This window comes from Lytechinus pictus, chromosome 6, assembly GCF_037042905.1.
Source record: "Lytechinus pictus isolate F3 Inbred chromosome 6, Lp3.0, whole genome shotgun sequence".
NCBI classification, from domain to species: Eukaryota; Metazoa; Echinodermata; class Echinoidea; order Temnopleuroida; family Toxopneustidae; genus Lytechinus; species Lytechinus pictus.
The window spans coordinates 24,825,987-24,851,103 of NC_087250.1; the positions used below are offsets into that span (position 1 = coordinate 24,825,987).

At 36.1% G+C, this 25,117-nt stretch overlaps 1 protein-coding gene across 1 annotated transcript; it reads left to right on the top strand.

Moving 5' to 3' along the window:
- The first annotated feature begins 6,054 nt into the window (after positions 1–6,054).
- On the top strand, positions 6,055–25,117 carry LOC129279864 (sodium channel modifier 1-like). The gene is made up of 9 exons (XM_064101268.1): positions 6,055–6,139; positions 10,347–10,413; positions 11,655–11,725; positions 12,345–12,433; positions 12,813–12,916; positions 13,658–13,761; positions 14,344–15,297; positions 16,657–16,851; positions 21,143–25,117. The coding sequence occupies exons 2-8, from the start codon at positions 10,363–10,365 to the stop codon at positions 16,742–16,744; spliced, it is 1,461 nt and encodes a 486-aa protein (XP_063957338.1). The 5' UTR covers positions 6,055–6,139; positions 10,347–10,362; the 3' UTR covers positions 16,745–16,851; positions 21,143–25,117.

Consider the following 25,117-nt stretch of genomic DNA (forward strand, 5'->3'; position numbering starts at 1 on the left):
TTCAATTCTAGTATCAGTAAACATTTATGAGATTACCTTTTTTTTCATTTCTCCGAATCAAAATCTGATGCTTAATTTTAAAGCCGTGTTATCACGCATGTATGCTTAATTCCGTCAAGCCATGTTAATACTTTCCTTGTCTCTCTACAGCAACGAATGTTGCTAATTACATATGTAGATGGAAGTTATCAATAATTTGTTTGTCTAAATGTAAAACAGATAAAGGAAAACTACAACAGGTGTTCAGTTTTCACTCTTGTCAAAGCAAATACGAACAAGAAATAAAGTGTTTCTTTTTCTTTTTTTGCCAAAAAAAACCCCAACAAGTTAGAGAAGTTTTTAAATTGTCTTTATGCACAGAAATAGAAAAGATATTTATGTCAGAAAACGGTATAGTGAAAACAAAGTTTGTTTTTTAAATAATGTTTTATTTTTTTTATGAGAGAAGAGCTATCTCAAGACTTACACTTTTATATAAATCTGTAAATCATATTGCTTCAATCAACGTAGGGGGTGATTCCATACGTGTCGTACGGGACATTTAGAGAACATTTGACAGTTTTTCGACAAGAAGAACAACAATATTCCAGTAACTAAAGATGATCATCAAGTACTGCCAGAGTGTTAGGAAAACCAAGACTTAAACTGACTTGAATTCACATCCTGTATAATACAGATTTAAAACATTATAGTAAAGTGTCGTACGTACGGCACACAGGGCCGTAGCTAGAGGGGGGTATGGGGGGGGGGGTGCGACACCCCCCCAACATTCGTGGCAGTCGGCAAAATCATGTACCAGTTGGCAAAATGGAGGATAGGGGAGAAAAAGAAAGAAAGAAAGAGAAAGAGAGAGGGGGGAGAGAAAGAAAGAAAGAAAGAAAGAAAGAAAGAAAGAAAGAAAGAAAGAAAGAAAGAAAGAAAGAAAGAAAGAAAGAAAGAAAGAAAGAAAGAAAGAAAGAAAGAAAGAAAGAAAGAAAATGAAAATAGGGGTACTAACTTTGAAGAAGGTTACGACTTTTAGAGTAAAGACAACCAATTGGCAAATCCAAGTCCATGTAGCCAGGCTTAGAGCCCTACTAGTCAGCAAAATACTAAGTACAAAACAGATGGAGCTATAATAACACACAAAGTAAGCCCCCGGTCCTCCCCCAATATGAACAAGCTTGTTAGTTTGCAAATTATACCACAATTATTGACGATTTAACAAACACATTAGTTTTGTAAAATTAGAGGCAAGACTAGGTACATAATTATTGGGTGGGGTGAATTTCCAAGGTTTAAGTTGAATAATCAAAGCCAAAGTATAGTTGGCAAATTATAAAGTGGGCCTATTAAAGTGGCAGAACACTATACGCTCTACCAGTCAGCAAAGTGATGTACAAGTACTGCCCCGTTTCAGATCTGAAAAGAACAGAACACAAGACTTAAAGAACTGGTAACTCTGCAGTTGGTAAATTCATGAAGACAAGTCTACAACTTGTAGACTTGTCGACTTGTCTACAAGTTTGCAGTTGGCAAAGAACACAAAAATGTTCCAAGTTATTTTTACTAAACTTTTTTTTTTAATTTATGGTGTCAGAAGGTGCTTAGGATGGGGATGGGGGCAGGTTGGGGTTGCATCATTCCTGGTGCTCGCATTGTCTGACTAATGAGACATATAGTCCTGTTGTATTTTAAGTCCATAAAGATTATGCAAAAAACTATCTCCTCGCACTTCAAGTTATCATTGTTTTATGTAGTGACATATGCTTTTTTCATGACTATATACTTAAAGTGATTGCCCCCTTTTAAGGCCTTAATAAAACATTCCCAGTCAGTGCTTACGTTCGCATTGGTGTGGACCGATATAGATACCGGGCTGATGTTAAATCAACACCGGCGTTTTTGCAGTGCACGAATTCCTAAAGACAGTCCTTAAAATGTCCCTTTTTCTGATCTAATTATAACAAATTTTCAGCTCGCGCTTCGCGCTCGCATCACTTAATTAGTGAAATAGTAAATTCCTACAAACAAGCCATAGAATGCCCCTCTTCAGGTCTGAATTTCAAAAATTGTCAGCTCGCGCTTCTCGCCCGCAATATTTCATTAGTGAAATACGTATCATGTTCATGATTACAATGACCACAAAAAGTGCTTCATGTGCCAGTGTAATTCTAACAAAATCAGCAAGCGCTTGGCGCTCGCATTAGATGACTATGATGAGATACGTACGTATCATGATTACAAAACTTTGCTTATAATGTCCCTTTTTAGGACTGAATATCAAACATTTTCAGCTCGCGCTTCGCGCTCGCATTATTTGATCACTAAGATACATATCCGTTTAATGCCACAGTGCTTAAAACGTCTCCGTCTATCAGGTCAGTATACCTGGCAATTGAGCGCGCTTCGCGCGCCCACTTAATGACTCTAAATTTTTGCGGGTGCCCCCCCAATGCCGTGACCCACGGTACGTCACTGTTAGCAGTAGCACTCTTGAAATTTTAGTTGAGACATCTTGCACAGAAGGTCAATTAAAAATCAACAAATCTTTGATTTTGATATTATTAATGCATATAGGGTATATCATTACACTGCAAGTTAGCAACTACGGCACACTAGCCTTTATTTTTAAAGTACAAATATCTTAGTATATCTTTGTATAATTTACCTTAAAGTATTCACCAAATGCCACCAATTCAATTCTAAAAATTCAAAATCTTTTAGCATGTGATTATTGTAGGGGGGGCACATCCCCCATCAGACTCCCCCTGTGCTCACGTTGGGGCTGTCACGCCAAATTTAGTTGGCAAATTTAGCTGGTACACCCCCCCCCCCCCAACAAAATGCTTCTGGCTACGGCCCTGACGGCACATGTCCTGTATCACACACTCTGTCGTACGGGACAACTTTTAATAGGACAATTATTGAAAAATGAAGGGCAGTAATTAAATTCTTATAGGATAAATCGATCACCCATGGGTCAAATATAGAGAAACTCATATTGTAAGATTGCATCATTAAAAATAAAAATGGAGGAAAAACTTTTGCATTTTCTTGTGTCGTACGGGACATTGCCTAAAATAGGTTCGGAAAAATCAGGGCTGCCCCTATAATGGATCGTGAAAATGTTGTAGATATTATTTGGAACCATCCATGATACATTATTCCATTGACCTGCAATATTTTCAATCTTCTTGTGCTTTAATTGCCAATAATGGATTCAGGCAGTGTTTGTACTTGACTGTTAATTTTAATCAGCAAAATTATTGAAAATCGAAAATTTCCTTGTTTCCCCCTAAAAAACTATATCTGACTTCACTTTTGGTTAAAACTCATAATTTTCATAAAATCTAGGTATCATAGTAAAATATTACACTACTTATGACATATTGAAAGCATGTTGAAATTTATGATATTTTTGAAGTTCTAGTGTGGAATCGCCCCAGGTCGATATTTTACAACTCCCCCTCAAAATTCTGTCAGGACACGGAAATTATCTTTCTCCCGATCAACAACAACAAAAAAAGACTGCTTCAAGTACTCTTTCATTCCAAGAACAAAGCACGGATCCAGGATTTTCCAAAGGGGGGGGGGGCAAATTTTCTAGAGGAAATATTTGACAACCCCTCCCCCCCCCCCCAAAAAAAAAAAGAGGGTTTTTTCTATCCCATTTCGTCCACGAAAAAGTTTGACAAGCAAAATAAAAAGCAAAAAAAAGGTCTTCACTTCAAAGGGGGGGGGGGGCACACTTGTGTTTTCACGGAATCCCCCCCCCCCTCCCTGTTTCCGCCAATGCCAAGGACTAAGGCAGAATTGAATATACAACCAGCAGACACACGTAAAGTTAAATCGATTGATGGTTTTAAGACAAGGCTAAACAAAATTCAAATGTCTACTTTCATCCAGGAGGGGAAGGGGGCACATCATATTACAGACGCCTGCATCAATTATATCCCGATTGAGGAGTATGCATGCAGTAACAGGAAGAAGGAAGAAAAAGAAGTTTCAGTAGTTGTTCGAAAAAAAAATATTGGAATTTTACTTACAACCGAGTGCACTCTTTTAGTATCAGGCCTATTTCTCTTTTTTTTTTTCTTTCTTTCTTTCTTTCTTTCTTTCTTTCTTTCTTTCTTTCTTTCTTTCTTTCTTTCTTTCTTTTTTTCTTTCTTTCTTTCTTTCTTTCTTTCTTTCTTTCTTTCTTTCTTTCTTTCTTTCTTTCTTTCTTTTTTTCTTTCTTTCTTTCTTTCTTTCTTTCTTTCTTTCTTTTTTTCTTTCTTTCTTTCTTTCTTTCTTTCTTTCTTTCTTTCTTTCTTTCTTTCTTTCTTTCTTTCTTTCGTTTCTTGGTTTCTTTCTTTCTTTCCTCACTCCCCCCTCCCTCATTCCTTCCCTTCTCTCCCTCTCTCTCTCTCTCTTTCTTTCTTCCTTCCTTCCTCCCTTCCCCCTCTCTATCCCTTTCTTTCTTTCTGTCTTCTTTCTTTCTTTCTTTTCGTTCTTTCTTTGTTTTTTCTTTCTTCCCTCCTTTTATTTTCATCTTCTTTCTTAGTTTGTTCTGCTGGACAACTGATTATGCTGAAGCTTACAACTAGTTTGAATATGTTATGTCAGGTTTTTATAATAAACATTTTCCCCTAAAAAGGGAAAGCAGTAAGGTGAGAGGAACTTGGATGAGTGACAGCATCTTTAGTTTAATTTAATACAAGAAATTTTTGCATAAACCAAGCAGTTCTAATGAATCTAAATATAAAAGAATCAGAAATGCTTTAAATACTACAATAAGGGAATGTAAGGAAACAATATTTTGAGAAGAAGTTTGCTGCATTTAAAAGCAATTACATTAACGCAACATGGAATCTTGTAAACTTAAACTAAATAAAGGGGACAAAGGTTTTTGTGACATTAAAATGAAGTGTATTGGCGAATTAACTACTGACTTGATTTTAATTTCCAATGCATAAACCAAGCAGTTCTAATGAATCTAAATATAAAAGAATTAGAAAATGCTTTAAATACTACAATAACGAATGTAAAGAAACAATATTTTGACAAAAGAAATGCTGCATTTAAAAGTAACATTATAAAGCAACATGGCATCTTGTAGACTTAATAAAGGGGACACAGGTTTTTGTGATATTAAAATGAAGTGTAGCATTAATTCCTAAGGTTGAAAAAACAAAATTTATTGGTGTAAACATTGATTCAAAATGACTTAGAAAATTTTCATACAAAATATAGAGATGAAAATATAAAAGAATATATATCCAGATTGTTACTTTTTACCAGCTAATATTGCGAATGTTGTATTCCACACTTATATTGCCATTTTGTCTTAATTGTAACTTAATTAATTTGGAGTATAGTACTTTTCAATCTAACCTAAAGAAATTTGTTGCAAAACAAAATGAAATATTTAGAATCATAGCTGGAGCAAGCGCAATATCTAAAGTTAGCACATTATACTCAGAGTTTAAACTGCTTACTTTAGAAGATATTACAACCTACCAGAAATGTATTTATATTTATCAGTGTATCAATCGGCTTATGCTTGTTAATTTTTCTCATTTGTTTGATACAAATCTGAATTTATATACACGCTCCTCTTCATTAATTAATTTGCCAAGACATATGACCTGTTCTTATTAACATAATATTCGTGGAACAATTTACCTACAGACATGAGAAATGCACCAACTTTGAATACTTAAAAATAAAAAAAAACTTACGCCTGTTCCCTAAATTTTGTAATTTGCTTTGCAGTTTTAGTTGTGGGATGATTGGGTTGACGATTTATTAAAATGATATACCAATATTTTATATAAAGTTGCCTCCCCCATTTGTTTTCCCCTTGTTTTGTATTGTATTCTGTTTAGATAGGTTTTTTCATGTATTGTTTATGTCACGGTGCACTCATCACAAGCGAGTCTTTCTAAGTTGCTACCTCCATTTTTTTGTTCAAGTTCTTAAAATGTATTGATGCTTCAATCGTTGGAAATAAATGTACTTTCATTCATTCACTCAAGTTTTATTTCTTGATTTCATGCTTTCCTCCTATTGGTCTGGCGCCATCTGCGACAAATTATGCAGTCTGCTTTCCAGATTCGTACCGCAAAAAATTGTGAGCATCTCTTGTATTTTCTACTTTAAATTTTGACGAAAACTGGTAAGTGTGACTGTGAAACTATGTTGCATGTATATATATTTTAAGAGCGATGTCATGGTATGATTTATTATTAGAGGGATAAGTGCAGGTACGTCAGAGATATGATAAACGAAGTGTGACCCTTTTGAGCACCGGAACCCACCACACCAGCACCACGAGTATCGCGGATGATTCTTCCCGAAACTTCCCGGGAGGCATTCTTCATTGCGCTGTCGGGGGGGCGGGCGCGGATCTCGAAACTGATCTGATTGAACACTCACACTCACAGTCACAGCATTACGAATATTACGAATTCAACGAATCCCATCCTTTGGGCCTAAGACCATCACCGCTAATCATTTTATAAACAGAGCGCTGGCAGCTGACGCCCATCAAGGCTCAAGCCGGTCGTAAAACACGCTCTCACTGATGGACAGCGGAAATCAATTGTTGTACGCTGCTCCTACCCATTGCCATTGGCATTGCGATGTTGTTCGTTCACTTTATCAAAAGCAACGCCCAGCAGCGAATGTTAGCGCTATGAAAATGATAGCAGAAACAAGAAAACAGGCGTGCATAAACGTATTTTTTACGTACATCGCAAACAACCACACATGAAATGCATTGACATCACCTTGCAGATCCGTATATCTAGACTACGGCAAAAAAGCAGTTGAAATTTGACGGAGAAATGTGCGGAAAAACGTTAAATGCATCTTTTTCGGACAGTATTGATGTCAATAGTAGGGCTTACCTTCGGTCAGAAGTTGATTTTCATTTGGGCATAAAATTCCACAGGATTGATGAAATTTAACAGGATTTTTTTGATGGTCAGACGACAATCGCACATTATAGACAGCCTAAAATAATGTACTGAAAAACCAGATATGAATTGCGCATTGCATTCTAGGTAATGTAGGGACTTTCCCTATTGGCAATCGGGGCTAAAACATGACCGTCTTTGGTCGAAAGAGGGCCAGTGATCGATCGGTGACGATCAATGGCCGAAGGAGCTTGTGTAAACAATCGCCCCGGGCGGTCGTAGTAAAAATTTGATTCTGCGTCTATCAGTGTCAGCAAGGCTCCATGACTTCTTCATCATGGAGCCTTGCTGACACTGATAGACGCAGAATCGAATCGAGACCTAGTAGACACCTGGGGAGCGTTTTATGAAAGGACTTGTCAGACGTTTTATCCGACAAGTCCTGTTTTATCCGACAGTTACCATAGTAACAGTGGCCCTCAGCCAATGCGAATCAAGGAAAGATGTCATATCTGACAACTTGTCGTACAAAAATGTTGATGAAACGTTTGTTTCGAGGAGTTTTTAAACATTAAAATTTTTTTTTTTAATTTCTCCTCGTACACAGACGGCTCGCTAGCGTGCTGCCGCCACTAGGTGAGTTACAATGCAAAATCCCCCGACGGGGCTCATTGATTTTTGTCTTTATTTCATAAAATGTATAAAAAGAACTGTACCAAAATAAAGCTTATTATTCCATTTTGGCCTGAAATGCACCAAAACGGGAAAAATAAACTTAAAAGGGGAAAAAACAGTGACTTACTTTGGCTGTCGCGCAACTTCACTTCTCTGTTTTATCCGAACTTAATACATAAACATATGGCCATTGAGTCCCCTGTACAGATCACGCTAGAACTTGGTCTCTGTATTTGGTGAGTGAAGCCAACGGAGTTCAGCGGAACAACCAACATAACAGAGACCGAAGCTTTTGGTCTAATACCTGGATGGATTTCCCTCGTGAAATCGGTTTGTACGGGTGAATTTTATTGATATTTGAACCCGCTCACACGTATTGTGAGGTAGTATTAGTATACTAACCTCGCACCATGAACCGCGTTTGGCAGTGGATTTCTAACTACATGTAGTGGATCGCGCGTGCTGGGATCCCACTTCTTGGGCCCGTTGCATAAAACTTTTTACCTGAGAAAAATTTTTACCGGAGTTTTTGCCCTGTGTTAAAGTCAATGGCAGAAATCAGACTAACCTTAGTTTTTAATAGTTTTTACCAGAGTTTTCTCAGGTAAAAAGTTTTATGCAACAGGCCCCTGGTGTCCACAAATTTTCTGTGCGCGGGGGCATGTAATGAACCCTTGGCTTGAGTGATTTGAACCTTCAAACGCCTAATGCGTATGAAGGTTCCAAAAAATGGGTTAATATTAAATAAAAAAAGTGAAAATTTTAAGTTTTCTTACCAGGCCGATCTCGTGTAGATCCCTCGATCCGTTTGTCAACAAAGCAAATTATACCATAGGTCTGACCCTTGAACCGCTTCGTTATGACGTACATTCGATTAGCGATGTTACAAAATGCCGTTTTGAAGAACAATTTAGAGATACAAATTATTATGTAACAAATACTAAAATTTAATACCTGATTATGAATAATTATTATTTGAATGAACCCTTGAGTGTGTTTGAAGTGCAGCTGTGTCTGAGTGTGTAGAATGAGCGGCTGAGGTTGAGAGCTCTGCATGCCTCTGACTCAGGCTGAGATGAGGTGTGCCAATTATCAACTCTCTCCACAATCGGAACTTTTTAACTCCTACTTCAGCGTTAGCTACCATTATCTTCAGACACTCACTTTTATTTAACTCATCATTATATTGTATTGTGCTTTTCTAATTTTCATTTCCTTTTGGAGTAGAGTCTAACATTAGATGATTTTGACTTTTGTTTTTTCATTTATTTTTCCCAACTTCCCAAATAAATGTTATCTTGGAAGCTCATTTGTATCGTGTAGACCTCTAGACCTATATGATAGAAAAAAAACTAACTAAAAGGCCTACCATAGGGGCACTAGTATTCAACCCGTTTGGAGTTTCCTCAAATACATAGAAATATAGAATTTACCTGAATTTCAGACCCGTCTTATTTCCAAGAGCAAATGCTGGTTATTCTTTTTCCGTTATTTTTTTCTTCAACCCGTCGACTATGTGCGCGGGCGATCAAATTATATGGCGATGGTTTTTGGCATTAGTATTCAATCCGTCGGCACTAGTATTCAACCTTGCGATGAAAGATGGCCCTGTCTCTCAATCTGCCCTTGTCCCAACCGACTATGAACTAGACCATTTGAGATGAGACCAAACAGGGAATTAATCAAAGCCAGAGACTTGCATAGATCTAGATCTAATTTAGCAATCTAAACCATTTTGAAATTCGCTATCTATCATCACTAGGTTGGATACTAGTGCAATTCAGTGCAAAAAGTCATCGCCGCATAATTCGATCTTCCGCGCATACAGTCGACAGATTGATAAAGAAAATACAGACAACAGATCACCCTGGAAATAACAAAGTATGAAATTAAGATAAAATCCCCATTTCTAAATATTTGGGGGAATTTGTCAAAATCTTTGAATTATGCCAGGGTTGAATACTAGTGCCCATACGGTACTAGTCACTGATTTATTTAGACTGATGATACTAATTATTGGAAGGGGGGGGGGGCAATATTTTCTATGTATGGTAGTGGATCGTATTACCGAACATTTTTCACGAATTCAATCATGTCAAACACATTATTCTCATAAAATTCACCAAACTTTCAATTACCTACAAAATATAAATACCTAAAATTTTTGCCGAAATCGTTTTTCCTTTTTACGATATTAGCTTCCACTCGGACCCCTCTTCGCATGTGAAATATTTTGGTCACTTGAAAAAGGTATCGTATTACAGAACGTGTGTTTTCTATGGGAAAAGTTGAGAAAACAACAAAATCACTGATGAGCTATTTTGACCATATTTTATTATTTTTAGAATATTAAGACTTTGAAAATGTGTTTTTGACCATTTTTCATCATCTTTCTATTCAAGTTCCCTTTGGAAGGATGTTGCAAAGAATTGAGCGTATGAAATTATTTTCTGACGCGTACAATGCGCGCGGTCGGTAATACAAGGCCGGTCGGTAATAAAATCACTCACTATACTATCTGCTCATCAATATCACATTTTTTCATTTGCCACCAAATCCAAAAATTAATTCCCTTTTGCAATTGCAAGTAATGAAAACAAAATTGAAGACAGTTGTCTCCCAAATTGAAGACTTTCACTGAAATTACATGCAGGCGCCATAATTCTTACAAAAGTCTTGCACATTTATGACATTGCTCCGGTCTGATTTGATTATCAGAAAAAAAAAGTTTAGCTTAATTAATCCTACCCATTTTTCTTTTCTTTTTTTTTCTCTGTCCCTCATTTGCAGATACCATAATCTGAAGATGTCATTCAAGAGAGAAGGAGATGATGGTTCACAGTTGAACCTTCTTAAGGTTTGTATTGCAGGTTATTAAATGAAGTATAATAAATTATAATGAAAAATTAAGTTATCACTTTGTTTTATTTAAGCCTAGATGTACAATTTTATATTATGATATAGATCCTATTGTATTTTTTCCCCTTTGTGTATTCTTATTTATAAAGCCATTTGGAAACCACATTTCTTTGTATGCATACAAATACATTGACCAATAAAATAATCTTCAATCTCATTTTATATACAAGGAAAAAAATGCCCAGGGACTCGGGGATGATTCCCTCTGAACAAAAGTATAAAGCGCCTAAAAAACAAAGCAAAAAGGCCCTAGATTGCTTAAAATTCCCATTTAGGTCCAATGTAATCATAATGGTGTAGCAAATTTTGGCTGATGATCTCAACAAGGTGCATTGTCATTACCATGGGCGGAAATCCCAGGGGCACATGTCCCCCCCCCCTACTCAAAATAGTAGGGGGGACACACTATTAAATGTCCCCTTACTATTTGTGGTCTTTTATGATAAAAAGAAATGCGTCATTCAAAATCGAAATAAAACATGTATTTTAGGACGAAATGGGATGATAACCTTTTTTTTTTTGCTTGTCAAATTTATTTTCGTCCAAATGACCTTAAATATGGGGTGATAACATTTTTTTGTTTGCTTGTCAAATTTTCCAGCCCTTGTCCCCTACCTTTTGGGAGAGATTTCCGCCCCTGGTCATTACAAAGTGAAAACCATGCTTGTACACAAAGTATTGTTTTTCACAGACAGGCATACATTAAAATAGGTATATCATCAATATTGAAGGGAAAAGGGTATACTTTTCAATCATATATCAACTTATCACAAAAAGTAGAATATTTTAAGCATTACTTGGTGTTAATATTTTTGTGTAGGGTACTCTGAAATAGGATGATTACTAAACTCTATTTTGAAAGTCCATATTGTATATCGTAAGTTGATGTACATAATTGATGAATTCTATATTTAAACCCTACAACTCTGTACACTGTACTGATCTACATGATTTTAATATTGTAATGAGATTGTAAATTGGACTTTTCAGCTCTGTTGTTAGCAGATGTTTACTATATACCAACATATAAAATAATAAATGAAATAAATATAGGGTCCACCTTGTAATGAGTGTAAGATCCCCCACCCAGGCTTCGTAGAGAAAATGAATTTTTTATCCTAACCAGTGTGTCTGTGTTAAAAAGTTTAATATTATTTTTATTTGTGTTTTAATTTGTAGAAACGGAGAGTAGCTGAACTGTTGGCTAAGGATATCCCAGATGATGAAGCAATGCTTATGAGCAATGGAAGGTTAGTATGTCAGGCAAACTCAAATGGAGTCGAGGCTGGCCTCAAGGCCACTTTTGGTCGGCCTTGACCTCAATCGGGCCCAGTAGTATGAAGAGAGTCAAGGGAAGACACTTTCTCCTGGAGAAATGACTCTATGATGATTGCAAGTATATGTTTGTCATTGTCTGATGGTATATTGAATGCTTGGGAGTTTCATTGAATTATTTTCAAATTCCTTAAAATATATATATAGCATTTTAATATGTCAAATGACATGTGGGGAAGCTGCTTACTTTTTATGTCATAAAATAAAAAACTGAAATGTCCCATTCCTAGATTGATTTTCGCCAAACCATTGTCAAAGTGTTTTTTTTTTTTTTTAATTCTAGCTTAAATTTATTTATACAGATTTACATTATGGCTAACTTCCCTTGTATGGCGTCCTATCAGTCAATTCTTGATAAAGCTGGTTGTAAGAGAAAAACATGGTAAATGGTGAGGATTTTTGCTAAGAAAGCATTAATTCCTATAAGCAAGCAACCAGAGGACCGACGGCTTAACGTCCTGTCCGAGATGATTAAGAACACTATCAGAACAAAGTTATTGTTTAATTACTGCTTTTTATCATTTGAATACCCAGATATGCGTGTACGGTTTGCCATTATAAACCAGTCTTCGACACCGTTGATATGCTGACAGTTCACCGAGCTGGAAAGAAACATCAACATGGTATGTACTGTGTCATCCCTTATTAAATGCATTCAAGGACCCCTGTAATACACTGTGCTAAATATAACTCGGTGTCTACATTTGTAGATATATAAAAATAATTTATTTATTATACATATTTATATATAAAGGTATCTATATTGCAAAATAAGCATAAAAGATAATTGGTAATTTAAGCACATCTAATTTGCCTTTTTGTTTTGAAGCAACAAAAAAACACTTTGCAAATAGTGTATGATGGTGGAATACATAAAAACAAAAAATAAAGCTAAATAGGTTATCTTTATAAAAAAAAATGAATAAGGGAATTGTTACAAGTATAAAAGGTTTTTAATTATTCCAATACATCATTTAATTTTGTTATCCCTTTTTTCTGTAGCCACTGAAAATCATTTTGCAAAGAAGAGAGACCTCGCTTTGCTAGTAAGAAAGAGAAGGCAAGAAGAAGAGATCAAGAGAGAGAGTCAGATAGGAAAGAATCAGGTAATTATAAATGACCAGGTGGGTGTTTCATAAAGCTGTTTGTAAGATACAAATGACTTTATGCGCGACTGGTGATCCTTTCTTTTGCTATGTGATATATCCCTATGTAATTAATCTATGACCTAAGAACATGTTCAAGTCATGTGTAAAGTCTTTCGTAGCTTTATGAAACACGCACCTGATCAAATGATCTAGGGGTACGTTGGGTGTGAGCACCCCCCCCCCTCCTTTTGGAAAAGTTAATACCAAAAAAGGGAATTGTCGCCTGTTTGGGGAATTCAAATGCTTTTGTGTTTAGTAAATTTTTGAGGAGGTAATGTTGAGCCTTCCACATTTGACTTTTTTGTTGTTGACAAAATCCAAAATTTTCACAAAGTGGACCCCCCCCCATATCCTTGTATAAACTTGAATATATTGACATGCAGGTAGACTTTCATAAGTTGAACTTCAATAGTATATTCACCCAATCGAAGCAATATTTTCACCAGATTTTGCAAAGCCTCTGTTGTATAGCTTTGTCATTTTGAATTTCAATTTAAGTCAAACAATTTTCAATGATCTCATAGAATAAGTTTAGGCAAAGTTACTTGTATGTTCAATTTACAGAGAGACTCTAGTTAAAATTGTGAATGAAGGTGAGATGAATAGCACGATGACATCTTATCTAGAGTAACAAAACAGGATAAAGAAATTATGAAATCATAATTTCACTTCTTTTGTTTGTATGTTTTTCTCATAAAGGAAGCTGAGCCATCCCCCCTATTACTGAAAGTGGAAGCGGCCAAAAGACACACACTGCTGAAGGAAGCTCCATACAATCCTTGTCATACACACAAAAATGAAGGGTGAGTCTACTTTCTAAAGTGAGATTATTATATTGCTACAGAGGGGATATTTCTTTCACAGGTAATTTGATCAAGGGGTTATGAAAAAAAGGGTCATTGCCATGATAATACAAACTGTTGCATTTATGATATGGGAAGCTGGTCTTTCACTTAATGCCCATACTCTCACATTTGTGAGCCTTTTTATTATAAAATGCAAGACTGATCGTCTATTCTCGTGTCAAAAGAGGACCGAGTGGAAGTGAATTTCCTGTAAATGCTTGTCAATATCGACAATGTAAATCTACGAATGTCAGATTTATAAATATATCTAGCTGAGGAGTCAAAATGATTGAGAACTTGATCTAGAAGCCAAGAACATGTCACCAGTTGTACATAAAATCATTCATAAATTACAGTTTACGAAACAGCATCGAGATAAGTCGAGTATTCGCCTGAAAGTCAAAGCAATTTTTTAGATATGATTATGCAAAACACATTTTTTGTAGGCTTACATGATATTTTCAAACAGATTTCTGTCGTCAACCCGCTAGAAACAATTTAGGCAGAGTCACCTCTATTTTTTTTTAATTCCTTTTACAGACTTTCCAAAAAATCAAAGAACAAGCTATTCTTCCAATCCATCCGGCAGATCAGTTCAACCAATCAGACGGTAGGGAATTCAAATCTAGCCAATCAGGACCAAGATCTTTCACATTTTTCCCATAAACATGCTACATCTGTCGCTACTAAACAGACTCTTCAACCAGGCTTTTCTTATGATCACCCTCATGTTGCTATTGCTGGCCCTACTACTGCTCCTCGAAAGGCAGGTTTCAAGCCTGGTTTGAAGTCTAACCTACAGGCTCGAGCTCCAGGAGTTTCTAGCTTTCAAATCAGACCATACATATCAAAAGCAAAGAGGAATGCAATAAATTATAAAGCATGCTCTTCAAAACAACCAGATCATAAACCTAATTCAGGAAAGCCAGAAACAATCTCATCCCCGGGTTCCTACAATGAATCATCCCTTTCAGTTCAAGATGAATCATCTGGAGGTGAGGTTGAGAACTCGGTTGAATTCATAAGGGAATTCCAAAGTACACAGAACTCAGATGTTTATGACAATGCTAGCATTACCAAGGTTAGACAGGTAAAAAATGAGAGGACCATGAAAGCAACTCCAGGCAGCTTCTTCCAGAGGGAATCGCCATGTGGCAACATGCAACAGGATTTCAGGTTAGATGTAGATGGTGGAGAGAAGGGTTCACGGCAGCATGCACAGGGACCTGTACCGAAGCCTGAGTTTGTGAGGGGTTTCCAGGGGTGTAGTCAAGGGACACACAAACACCCTCAGGGTGTAAGGGGTATCCAGAGGTGTGGCCAAGGGACTTCCCTGGAGCCTCAGGGTTTGAAGGATCTCCAAGACTGCAGAAGAGGGGCCAGAGTAGAGGAAGAAAGGACTAAACAAAGAGTGGTAAAGACAAAGCAGAAGAGCAAATCAAAGATGACAGATGAGAAGAAGGAAGAACTCCAGAGATACTTAGAGCTTACCAGGTATGTATAAAGTTCAGAAGCAATGATGTCACAAAATAACTTTTTCACATTTCACTGGTTTTAATACCACATTTTGACGAAGCATGAAAGACATCAAGTATCTACATCGGATGGGAATCGGTGAGTGTATGTCCTCTCGCTTTGCCTCATTGAAATTAATGAGTGTAAATCTTCCAAACATAATGAAACAAGCTAGTTACATTGCTTTCAGTAGGGCCTATTGGTCACTCATTTGACCATACCTTGGGCCACCATATACAGATTCGTGTTAAATTATGTGTGTGGATGTTAGTCATGCTGTCCTGGCATTTGGTCATAAATATGCTGTAATGCACAAAAAGAAAACTATGATGTCACACTTCGGGAATCTATAATAACACTTTTCCAGTTGATGGTTATCTTTATGTGTATGCCTTTTTAATATTTTTATTTGTAATTAATTGTTGTTTTTATTCAAATTCTTTACTAGTTTGTTGATTTTGAAATGTGTGTTTCTTGCAATCTAATAAATTGATTGCAATATTTTTTTTCAGTAATGCATGTTAATCAGGGAGTAGCCTAGATAGGTCTATTTGGCTTTTGCTACTCCCTCACATCTCATTTATTACCCTATGTAATTTGTTATTTTGTCATTTTGAAATATTCATTACTCCATTACTATGGAATCATTTCGATTGATTTGATTTGATCTTGATGTATTATGTCTTGTATGTTTTTTTAGAGATGTGAAATAAATAAATTTGAATTTGAAAAAAATAATAATAGGAGGGTGGGGCTAGGGTTGGAGGATGCAATGAATCATACAGAGTAGAGAAAGGAGGTAAGGGCAATAGACCAGTTCGTAGTTACTTCATGGACAATTTTGGTCAAATGACCTTTCATTTCTTTCATTAAGATAGCAGATTTCAAAGGAAGATGTTATGTAAGCATGCCTTACATAGCAGGATGAAGAAATTGAATAGATCAGGATCAGGTGACTAGAATAGCACATCAATGAACACTTTATGAAAATATTTGTATTGTATCATGTTTTTTTGGAGATATAAATAAATTTGAATTTGAATTTTTTTTTTAATAAGTGGAGATGGAGAGTAGGAGGGTTGGGCTAGGGATGGAGGATGCGGTTGAATCATGTAGAGTAGAGGAAAGAGGTAAGGGCAATTGCGACGAGTTTAAGGGGAAGCCGGCATCCCTGGTTGTGTTGGCACAAAAGCGGAATTATTCATTTGTCAACTGATTGTCTTGGAGCTTCCATTGATTGTAAACTGAAATAGAATTTTGGATATCTTCTTCCTCATTATCCCATTCTTGCTTTCACTCATGTTGTTGTTTTATTTTGTATTGCCTTTGTTTTGACAGTTCTGGCTGGGTACAAGACAACGGAGGTAACTGGATCAAAGGTCAGGATGTGGAGTTTGATTCGGATGAAGAGCCACCAAAATCTTAGTCCATGTGCTCTTGGACATATCACTTATTAGACAGAAAACAAGGCTCCTACTTGCTCAACACTTCTTCAATAGACAAAACAACAGCTCTATGAGCAACCCTCTGATTGTGAGTTGTTCAAAATGTTTGCTTAATACAGGGAAAACTATTTTCCAGTCAGGGAATTTGATAAATAATATCTCAAATTGGGGGAAAATGCTTTAAATGAGGGAAAAACCAGGGAATTTTGATAAACTTAAAAGTCAAAGAACGGTAGTCAGTCAGGCTCTGTTATACATTATCGTTTTTATACTGAAAATACATGTAATTCACTGCAACATCTTAGAAAACATGTGAAACTGGGAATGGGTTTTAAATAATGATCAGGGAATTTTTTAACTTTATTGCGAAATCAGGGAATTTTGTTTTTTTGAAAAGCTGGGAACCCTGTAATAGCATAAAAGTCACCCCAAAACCACCTATAAGTTGACCAAAATGAATATTGAGATTTTTATCGAGCCTGAAAATTAATTTCCTAAACTTTAAAATGATATATAATATGTTAAAATTGACCAACAATAACCATTACAAGTACTTGATTGAATGCAGAGGAAATTCAACAAGAGCTTATAAAATAAGGAGAAAACAAGGTTTGAAGTTTGGGGTTCACTCAAACATGAGATGTGCATACTGTGTAATCTCATTGAAACTTCCAAGCAGTCTGAAAAAAGTAGTGTCCAAGAAACTCTTGCATCTTTTCTTTTATTCAACTTCATGACTTCAAATTTTCACAATATGAAGAAGAAGTATTGCTCTTTCAGATAAGCTATTTTTTAATTTTTGGATTTCGGAGACTAATTTACTATTTTGGCTATTTACAGAGAACCTTACCAGGCGACTTATTGGTGGTTTTGAGGTAGTAGGTCATATGTGTTGTGTACAAGAACTATGCATTATTGTTGTTATTATCCCTGTTGTTATTCTTTTGCATTAAATTGGTGAATTTCCTTTCAGTTCTCCTTTTACTGTTGAAAGAGTAGGTATGTGATATGATTCAGTTCTCTCACTTTACTTTTTTCTTCGGTTGCTGGCCGGGCAATGGTAGCAGCAAAATAATTCTTTCTTCTTTTTTTGCTATTAAAAGAATGAAGTAAGAATTTGTTTGTTTTCATTTTATAGGAAATGAGAGAGAATATTAGAAGAAAATGACACAGTACTGTTCTACTAAAAAAATAAATTGATTTTTGTCTCGCCTGCATAGCAGAGTGAGACAATAGGCGCCATTTTTCCGATGACGGCGGCGGTGGCGTCAACACCAAATCTTAACCAAAGGTTAAGTTTTTTAAATAACAGCATAACTTAGAAAGTATATGGACCTAGTTCGTGAAACTTGGCCACCAGTATAATATCCTGCCTGAGTTTCAGGTCACATGACCAAGGTCAAAGGTCATTTAGGGTCAACGTACTAAGACCATGTTGGGGGAATCAACATCAAAATCTTAACTCTTTTTGATGTCATCATACTTAGAAAATATATGGACCTAATTCATGAAACTTGGACATAGTGTTAATCAAGTATTACTAAATATCCTGCCTGAGTTTCAAGTCACATGACCAAGGTCAAAGGTCATTTAGGGTCAATGAACTTCGGCCAAGTTGGGGGTATTGAATTGCCATCATAACTTTGAAAGTTTATGAATCTGATTCATGAAACCTGGACTTAAGAGTAATCACTGAACATCCTGTGTGAGTTTGAGGTCACATGATCAAGGTCAAAGGTCAATGAACTTTGGCCAAGTTGGGGGTATTTGTTGAATTATCATCATAACTTTGAAAGTTTATTGGTCTAGTTCATAAAACTTGGACATAGGAGTAATCGAGTATCACTGAACATCCTGTGCGAATTTCAGGTCACATGACCAAGGTCAAATGTCATTGAACTTTGGCAATGTTGGGGGTATCTGTTGAATTACCATCATAACTGAATGTTTATGGATCTGATTCATGAAACTTGGACATAAGATTAACCAAGTATCACTGAACATTCTGTGTGAATTTCAGGTTACATAATCAAGGTCAAAGGTCATTTAAGGTCAATGAACTTTGGGAATTTTGGAGGTAATTATTACATTGCTGTCATAACTTTCAAAGTTTATAGATACAGTTTATAAAATGTGGATATAAGGGTAATCAAGTATCACTGACAAGTCTTAGGTCACATGATCAAGGTCAAATGTCATTTATTGTCAATGAACATACATAGTATTGTATCATTATGTGAATGATGTTTTTATGAATAATTATTTCATAGTTGTTTTCAAAGTCAGCATTGCTGCTATATTGAATCGCGTGATGCAGGTGAGACTGCCAGAGGCGCTCCACCTTTTAATGTTAAAAAACACTTCAGTGTTTTAGAAATTGGTAGCAATGGAAATTAGACAAAATTTTGGTAATTTTGACAAGTAATTTGATGATGTTTTTATACGCCTGTCTCGACGGGATGTATTATGGTATCACGCTCGGTGTCCATCCATCTGTCTGTCCGTTAACTTTTCCTTGTAAACGCGATTAATTCACTTTAACTTAATTTAGGCTCATATAATTTGGTGTGTATGATACTAGCATGGATCAAAGGAAGTCTATTGATTTTGAGGTCAAAAGGTCAAGGTCACAGTGACACATTTTCCTCATAATACCCTTCTGCAGTCCTTGTAAAAGCGATAACTTTAGTTTAACTTAACTTAGGCTCATATACTTTGGCGTGTATGATACTTGCATGGATCCCAGGAAGCCTATTGATTTTGAGGTCAAAAGGCCAAAGGTCAAGGCCACAGTGACATATTTTCATCTTACCACTCTGCAGTCCTTGTAACGCGATAACTTCAGTTTAACATACATGTAATCTAGGCTCATATCATTCGGTGTGTATGATACTAGCATGGATCCCAGGAAGCCTTTTGATTTTGAGGTCAAGGTCATGCATGTTTTCATCTTACCCTTATAAAGTCTTTGTACAAGTAAATGCGATAACTTCAGTTTAACTTAACCTAAGCTCATATAATTTGGTGTATATGATACTAGCATGGATCCCAGTAAGCCTATTGATTTTGAGGTCCAAAGGTCAAGGTCACAGTGCCAAGATTTCATCATACCCTTCTGCAGTCCTTGTAAACACGATAACTTAAAGGAGAATGAAACCCTTGAAACCAGCTGAATCCATATCAAAGAGAAAAATCAAAGAAACATATTGTTGAAAGTTTGAGGAAGATTGAATGAATAATAAGAAAGTTATGAGCATTTGAAAATTGAGATCACTAATGCCATGTAGATCCTCCCATTGGCAATGCAACCAAGATCTGTGATGTCACACACGTACAACTCCCTCATTACTTTAGTACTTATTTCACTTATATTCTCACTTTTATAGAGTCTATCACAAGATGAGATGTTCTCTTTATGAGAGGACAAGTACAGAGGTTTCACAACATTATATCAATGATGAATCGTTTGTCATATGATTAGAATGAGCAAAAAGAGATGTTTTGGGGTACATTTTCAGTGTCCAAAAGGGGAGAGTTGTCCAGTTTTGGACACTGAAAATATACCCCAAAACATCTCTTTTTGCTCATTCTAATCATAATGACAAACGATTCATCAATGATATAATGTTGTGAAACCTCTGTACTTGTCCTCTCATAAAGAGAACACCTCACCTTGTGATAGACTCTATAAAAGTGAGAATATAAGTGAAATAAGTACTAAAGTAATGAGGGAGTTGTACGTGTGTGACATCACAGATCTTGGTCGCATTGCCAATGGGAGGATCTACATGGCATTAGTGATCTCAATATTCAAATGCTCATAACTTTCTTATTATTCATTCAATCTTCCTCAAACTTTCAACAATATGTTTCTTTGATTTTTCTCTTTTATATGGATTCAGCTGGTTTCAAGGGTTTCATTCTCCTTTAAGTTTTAACTTAATTTAGGCTCATATAATTTGGCGTGTTTGGTACTTGCTTGGATCCCAGGAAGCCTATTGATTTTGGGGTCAAAAGATCAAAGGTCAAGGTCACAATGACATGTTATATCTTACCCTTCTGCAGTCCTTGTAAATGTGATAACTTCAGTTTAACTTAACCAAGGCTCATATTAGTTGGTGTGTATGATGCTAGCAGAGATCCCAGGAATTCTATTGATTTTGAGTTTAGAAGGTCAAAGGTGAAGTCACCACCTTCCACTTTTCTTGCTTGAACAATAAATCCATTTTCCACATTACAGGCGGGTGTATATTAAAGCTCGCTTTAGTTTAGCGACACTCTTGTTAAGTGTATGAAAGCATTGATTTCACCACTGCAGCATTCATAGTTTTTTATTCCTTGTATGGATTCATATTTCTCTTTTATTCCATCTTTTACAGAGCAAACTTCCTAATGGATTGTGGTGTATGGAGCAATAGTGTGATGCTGCTGGCCAGATACATGGAGGTAAAGTGTTATGTTTGCATTCCTGTTAATGGATGGATAGTTCTATATTCAAGCCGTCATGCTTTTATTTGCAGTGCAAACTTGGGTGCTTGAAATGGGTTTGGTCACTGTGAAACCCGGAATGGTGGCTGGCTGTTTGATGTGCAAATACATGTAGTAAGAATTCATCTCATCATCATTTCGATTGCAGGAACTATCTTTATTTGGTTAGTCCTGCAGGATTTAAAAACTTACCTGTATATAATTATATGTGACATGTTTGTATGATAAGACATGGTGCATAAAATCTGTTGTGGTCTAGCCTGAATAAAGCCAAATCTGCTGTACGCTGGTTTCTTTACCACCCATGTTGAAACACTTTTCAGCTTCTGCATGCTTTTTTCTAATTTTGCCCATAGATTTGTGTAGAGAAGGTAGTTATGTCCCTGGGGTGGTATTCTGAGGTCGTTTTATCTTTGAAATATTTTATTTTATCTTTTAAAATGAAATTGGTATTCTGAGATGACATTTTATCTCTCAGATACAATTTACAATTTCATCTTGAGTATCTATGATGATGCGCAACAGAGCTGTTATGATTGGGAAATCATAGTTATACTAAAGTGAAAGGACTTTAGATAATTTCTGTGATACTTCTTTGTGTGAGACATCACAAGATGATGGCTCAGGTAACCACACATTCCAATGAGATGAAGTACTCTCTCTATCCATGCTAAAATGAAAGTTAATTGTACAAATGAGTTTAGATCCAATAAATTATTCGAACTATACACACGTGTCTCTCAAGCCTCCTAAATATTGTGTAACTGGAACTCTACAAAAGCAATGGCTGCGTAGACATACACATCGCGTATCTGGCCATTGCAACGCGGGTGATGTGCTTGCGCCCAAGTAACTTTGAAGAAAAAATAAAATAAATTTAAAAGAGGGTAGGGGCTATTTTATCTCTGCGACGTTGATTTCGTCAATATTTCTAGATGAATTAACTCCAAATGTTGACATGAAAAGGAAGAAAATTCATATGTTTATTGAGAACAACACCTCAATGTTATTCCTGTACATTCAGGAAGTATTTCATAAGACTTTTCTTGACTAAATATTGTATTTGAAATGATGATTGAAAAGATGCATATAGACTTCGAAAAAAAGATGAGAGTATCGTCATTCTTGTTAAAAAGAAATCTCTGTAAAGACGTGAAGCATATAGTGCAAGCGTATTAAAGTCAATAAATTGACTTCAAATAGATAAATGGATTTCCATTGGTTGAGTGATATGAGAGAGCTATTAAAGCATGTTTCCAATTGGATATTGATTAAAAAATAGGTGTGTCTTACAGAGATAAAGTGAAGATAAAATTGTTCTCAGAATACCAATTCGGAGAGATTTTAAGGGTATTTTATCTCATTGATTTTAACGGAGATAAAATATTTTATTTTATCTGAAATAAAATGGATCTCAGAATACCACCCCAGTTTTCATCTTTTTGGAATCCTTTGTCCCTGTTTATGGACCTCCAATGTTGGCGATTATGCACTCATTCTATGAGTGGTTTAATGTTGATGAGGTTTGGGGCCATGGGGCCGTTTCATAAAGCTGTTCGTAAGTTAAGAGTGACTTTTAGAACGACTGGTGAACATTTCTTACGCGCTAAACCATCGCCAATAAACATACCGTTTACCACAAGAAAGAATCACCAGTCGTTCTTAAAGTCGCTCTTATCTTACGAACAGCTTTATGAAACACCCACCTGGTTATTTGGCGTGTCTGGTGTACCTGCACCTTGAAGGCCATGACAGGAAACCATTCACTGGCCATGGTGTTAAAACACCCTAGTTATACCTGTATAACACCCTGGGGACCACTGTGAAAGCATGTAGTTCCTTTCTGCGCATGATCAGAGGAAGGTCATTTGTACTAACGTGACATGGTGGTTTAAAATCTAATGAGATAAGCGCCAACTTTGATGTCTTGATTATTCATATATTCTTTTGAATAGTGGTTTTCATTTACATCCACAAAAAACAACAAGGCGTCCATGAACGACTGGTATTTCACAGTTTGCTAAGTACATTGTGCAACATGCTATGATATGCATTCAAAGTAGGAATGCAACAAATACCTTCATAAAGTGTTCATTGGTGTGCTATTCTAGTCACCTGGTCTATTCAATTTCTTCATCCTGCTATGTAAGGCAAGCTTACGTAATATCTTGCTTTGAAATCTGCCTATCATAATGAAAGAAATGAAAGGTCATTTGACTAAAATTGTCCATGATTAACTACGAACTGGTCTATAGTCGGGGAGAGATGTAGCATGAACCCCCCTCCCCGCATTGATCATTGGAAAAACTTGGATAATGACATATATCCAAATCTACACAGTGAAAACTATTATGGTGTTTATTGGTGTACATACATGTATAGGGCCACGCCAGTCATTTTAATTTGTTGTTATTTCAACACCTATGGATGTTATTGTTATTTCAACACCTTTGGTTGTTACTTTTACACCCTTAAGTGTTGTATCAATCTCTTTGGTGTAATTTTAACATCTCAGGGTGTGTTCCTCTATGAACACCAACTGGTGTCGGCTTTTAACACCCTGTTTTTAAAGTGTTCACATATCTGAATAATTCAGTGATTTATCGATGCATGGTGCTATGTAGTTGAGGATGAGTTAACTTGTGAAAATTTATAACCTTCAAAGTTTTTTTATTTCATGTTTTTGCAGCTACATGAAATTGGTATATATACACATGAACATATTCTGTTATACCATGTGATACAAAGTGAGAATAGAAAGTAGAATATTGAATCCCTGCTAATCATAACTTGCCATCAGATTCATATTGTTTATCTTCCTTTCCATTAGTGAATAAGCTTGATGTGGATTCACGTACTATGCAATATCTTTGTTTTTTATCAGAGTTTTTGTCTCACAAGTTTTTGAAATGTCATCATAACTTAGAAAATATATGGACCTAGTTCATGAAACTTGGACATACATAAGGTTAATCAAGTATCACTGAACATCCTGCATGAGTTTCACGTCACATGACCAAGGTCAAAGGTCATTTAGGGTCAATGAACTTTGGCCGAATTGGGGGTATCTCTAATCTGTTGAATTACCATCATAACTTTAAAAGTTTATGGATCTGATTCATGAAACTTGGACATAATAGTAATCAAGTATTACTGAACATCCTGTGGAAGATTCAGGTCACATGATCAAGGTCAAAGGTCATTTAGGGTCAATGAACTTTGGCCAAATGGGGGGTAATTGTTGAATTACCATCATAACTTTGAAAGTATGTTGGTCTAGTTCATAAAACTTGGACATAAGAGTAATCAAGTATCACTGAACATCCTGTGCGCATTTTAGGTCGCATGACCAAAGTCAAAGGTCAATTAACTTTGGCCATAATGGGGGTATCTATTGAATTACCATCAAAACTTTGAAAGTTTATGGATCTGACTCGTGAAACTTGGACATAAGAGTTATCAAGTATCACTGAACATCTTGTGCGAGTTATAGTAGTTTTCAAAGTCAGCACAGCTGCTATATTGAATCGCGTGATGCAGGTGAGACCGCCAGAGGCATTCCACTTGTTCTTTCTTTAGCATTTCTTGTGTAAAGATTGCTGAGTGGCGCATTTATGTAGAATGTAATATACATGCTGCGGTTATACCGTTATTAATGTGAGCCCTGTAATACCATAAATTTGTATTTGCTCATACATGAACGTTTTCCTATATCATTGCTATTACTCTGTAATCTATAAATTTGGAATTTTGATTTAAAGTATTTGTGCCCATTTATAACACATGTATACACAAACTTTAATAGCTTGTCCACCCAAACAAAAAGTTGCATCGAAAAGCACTGGAAACTTCACCCCCCCCCCCCC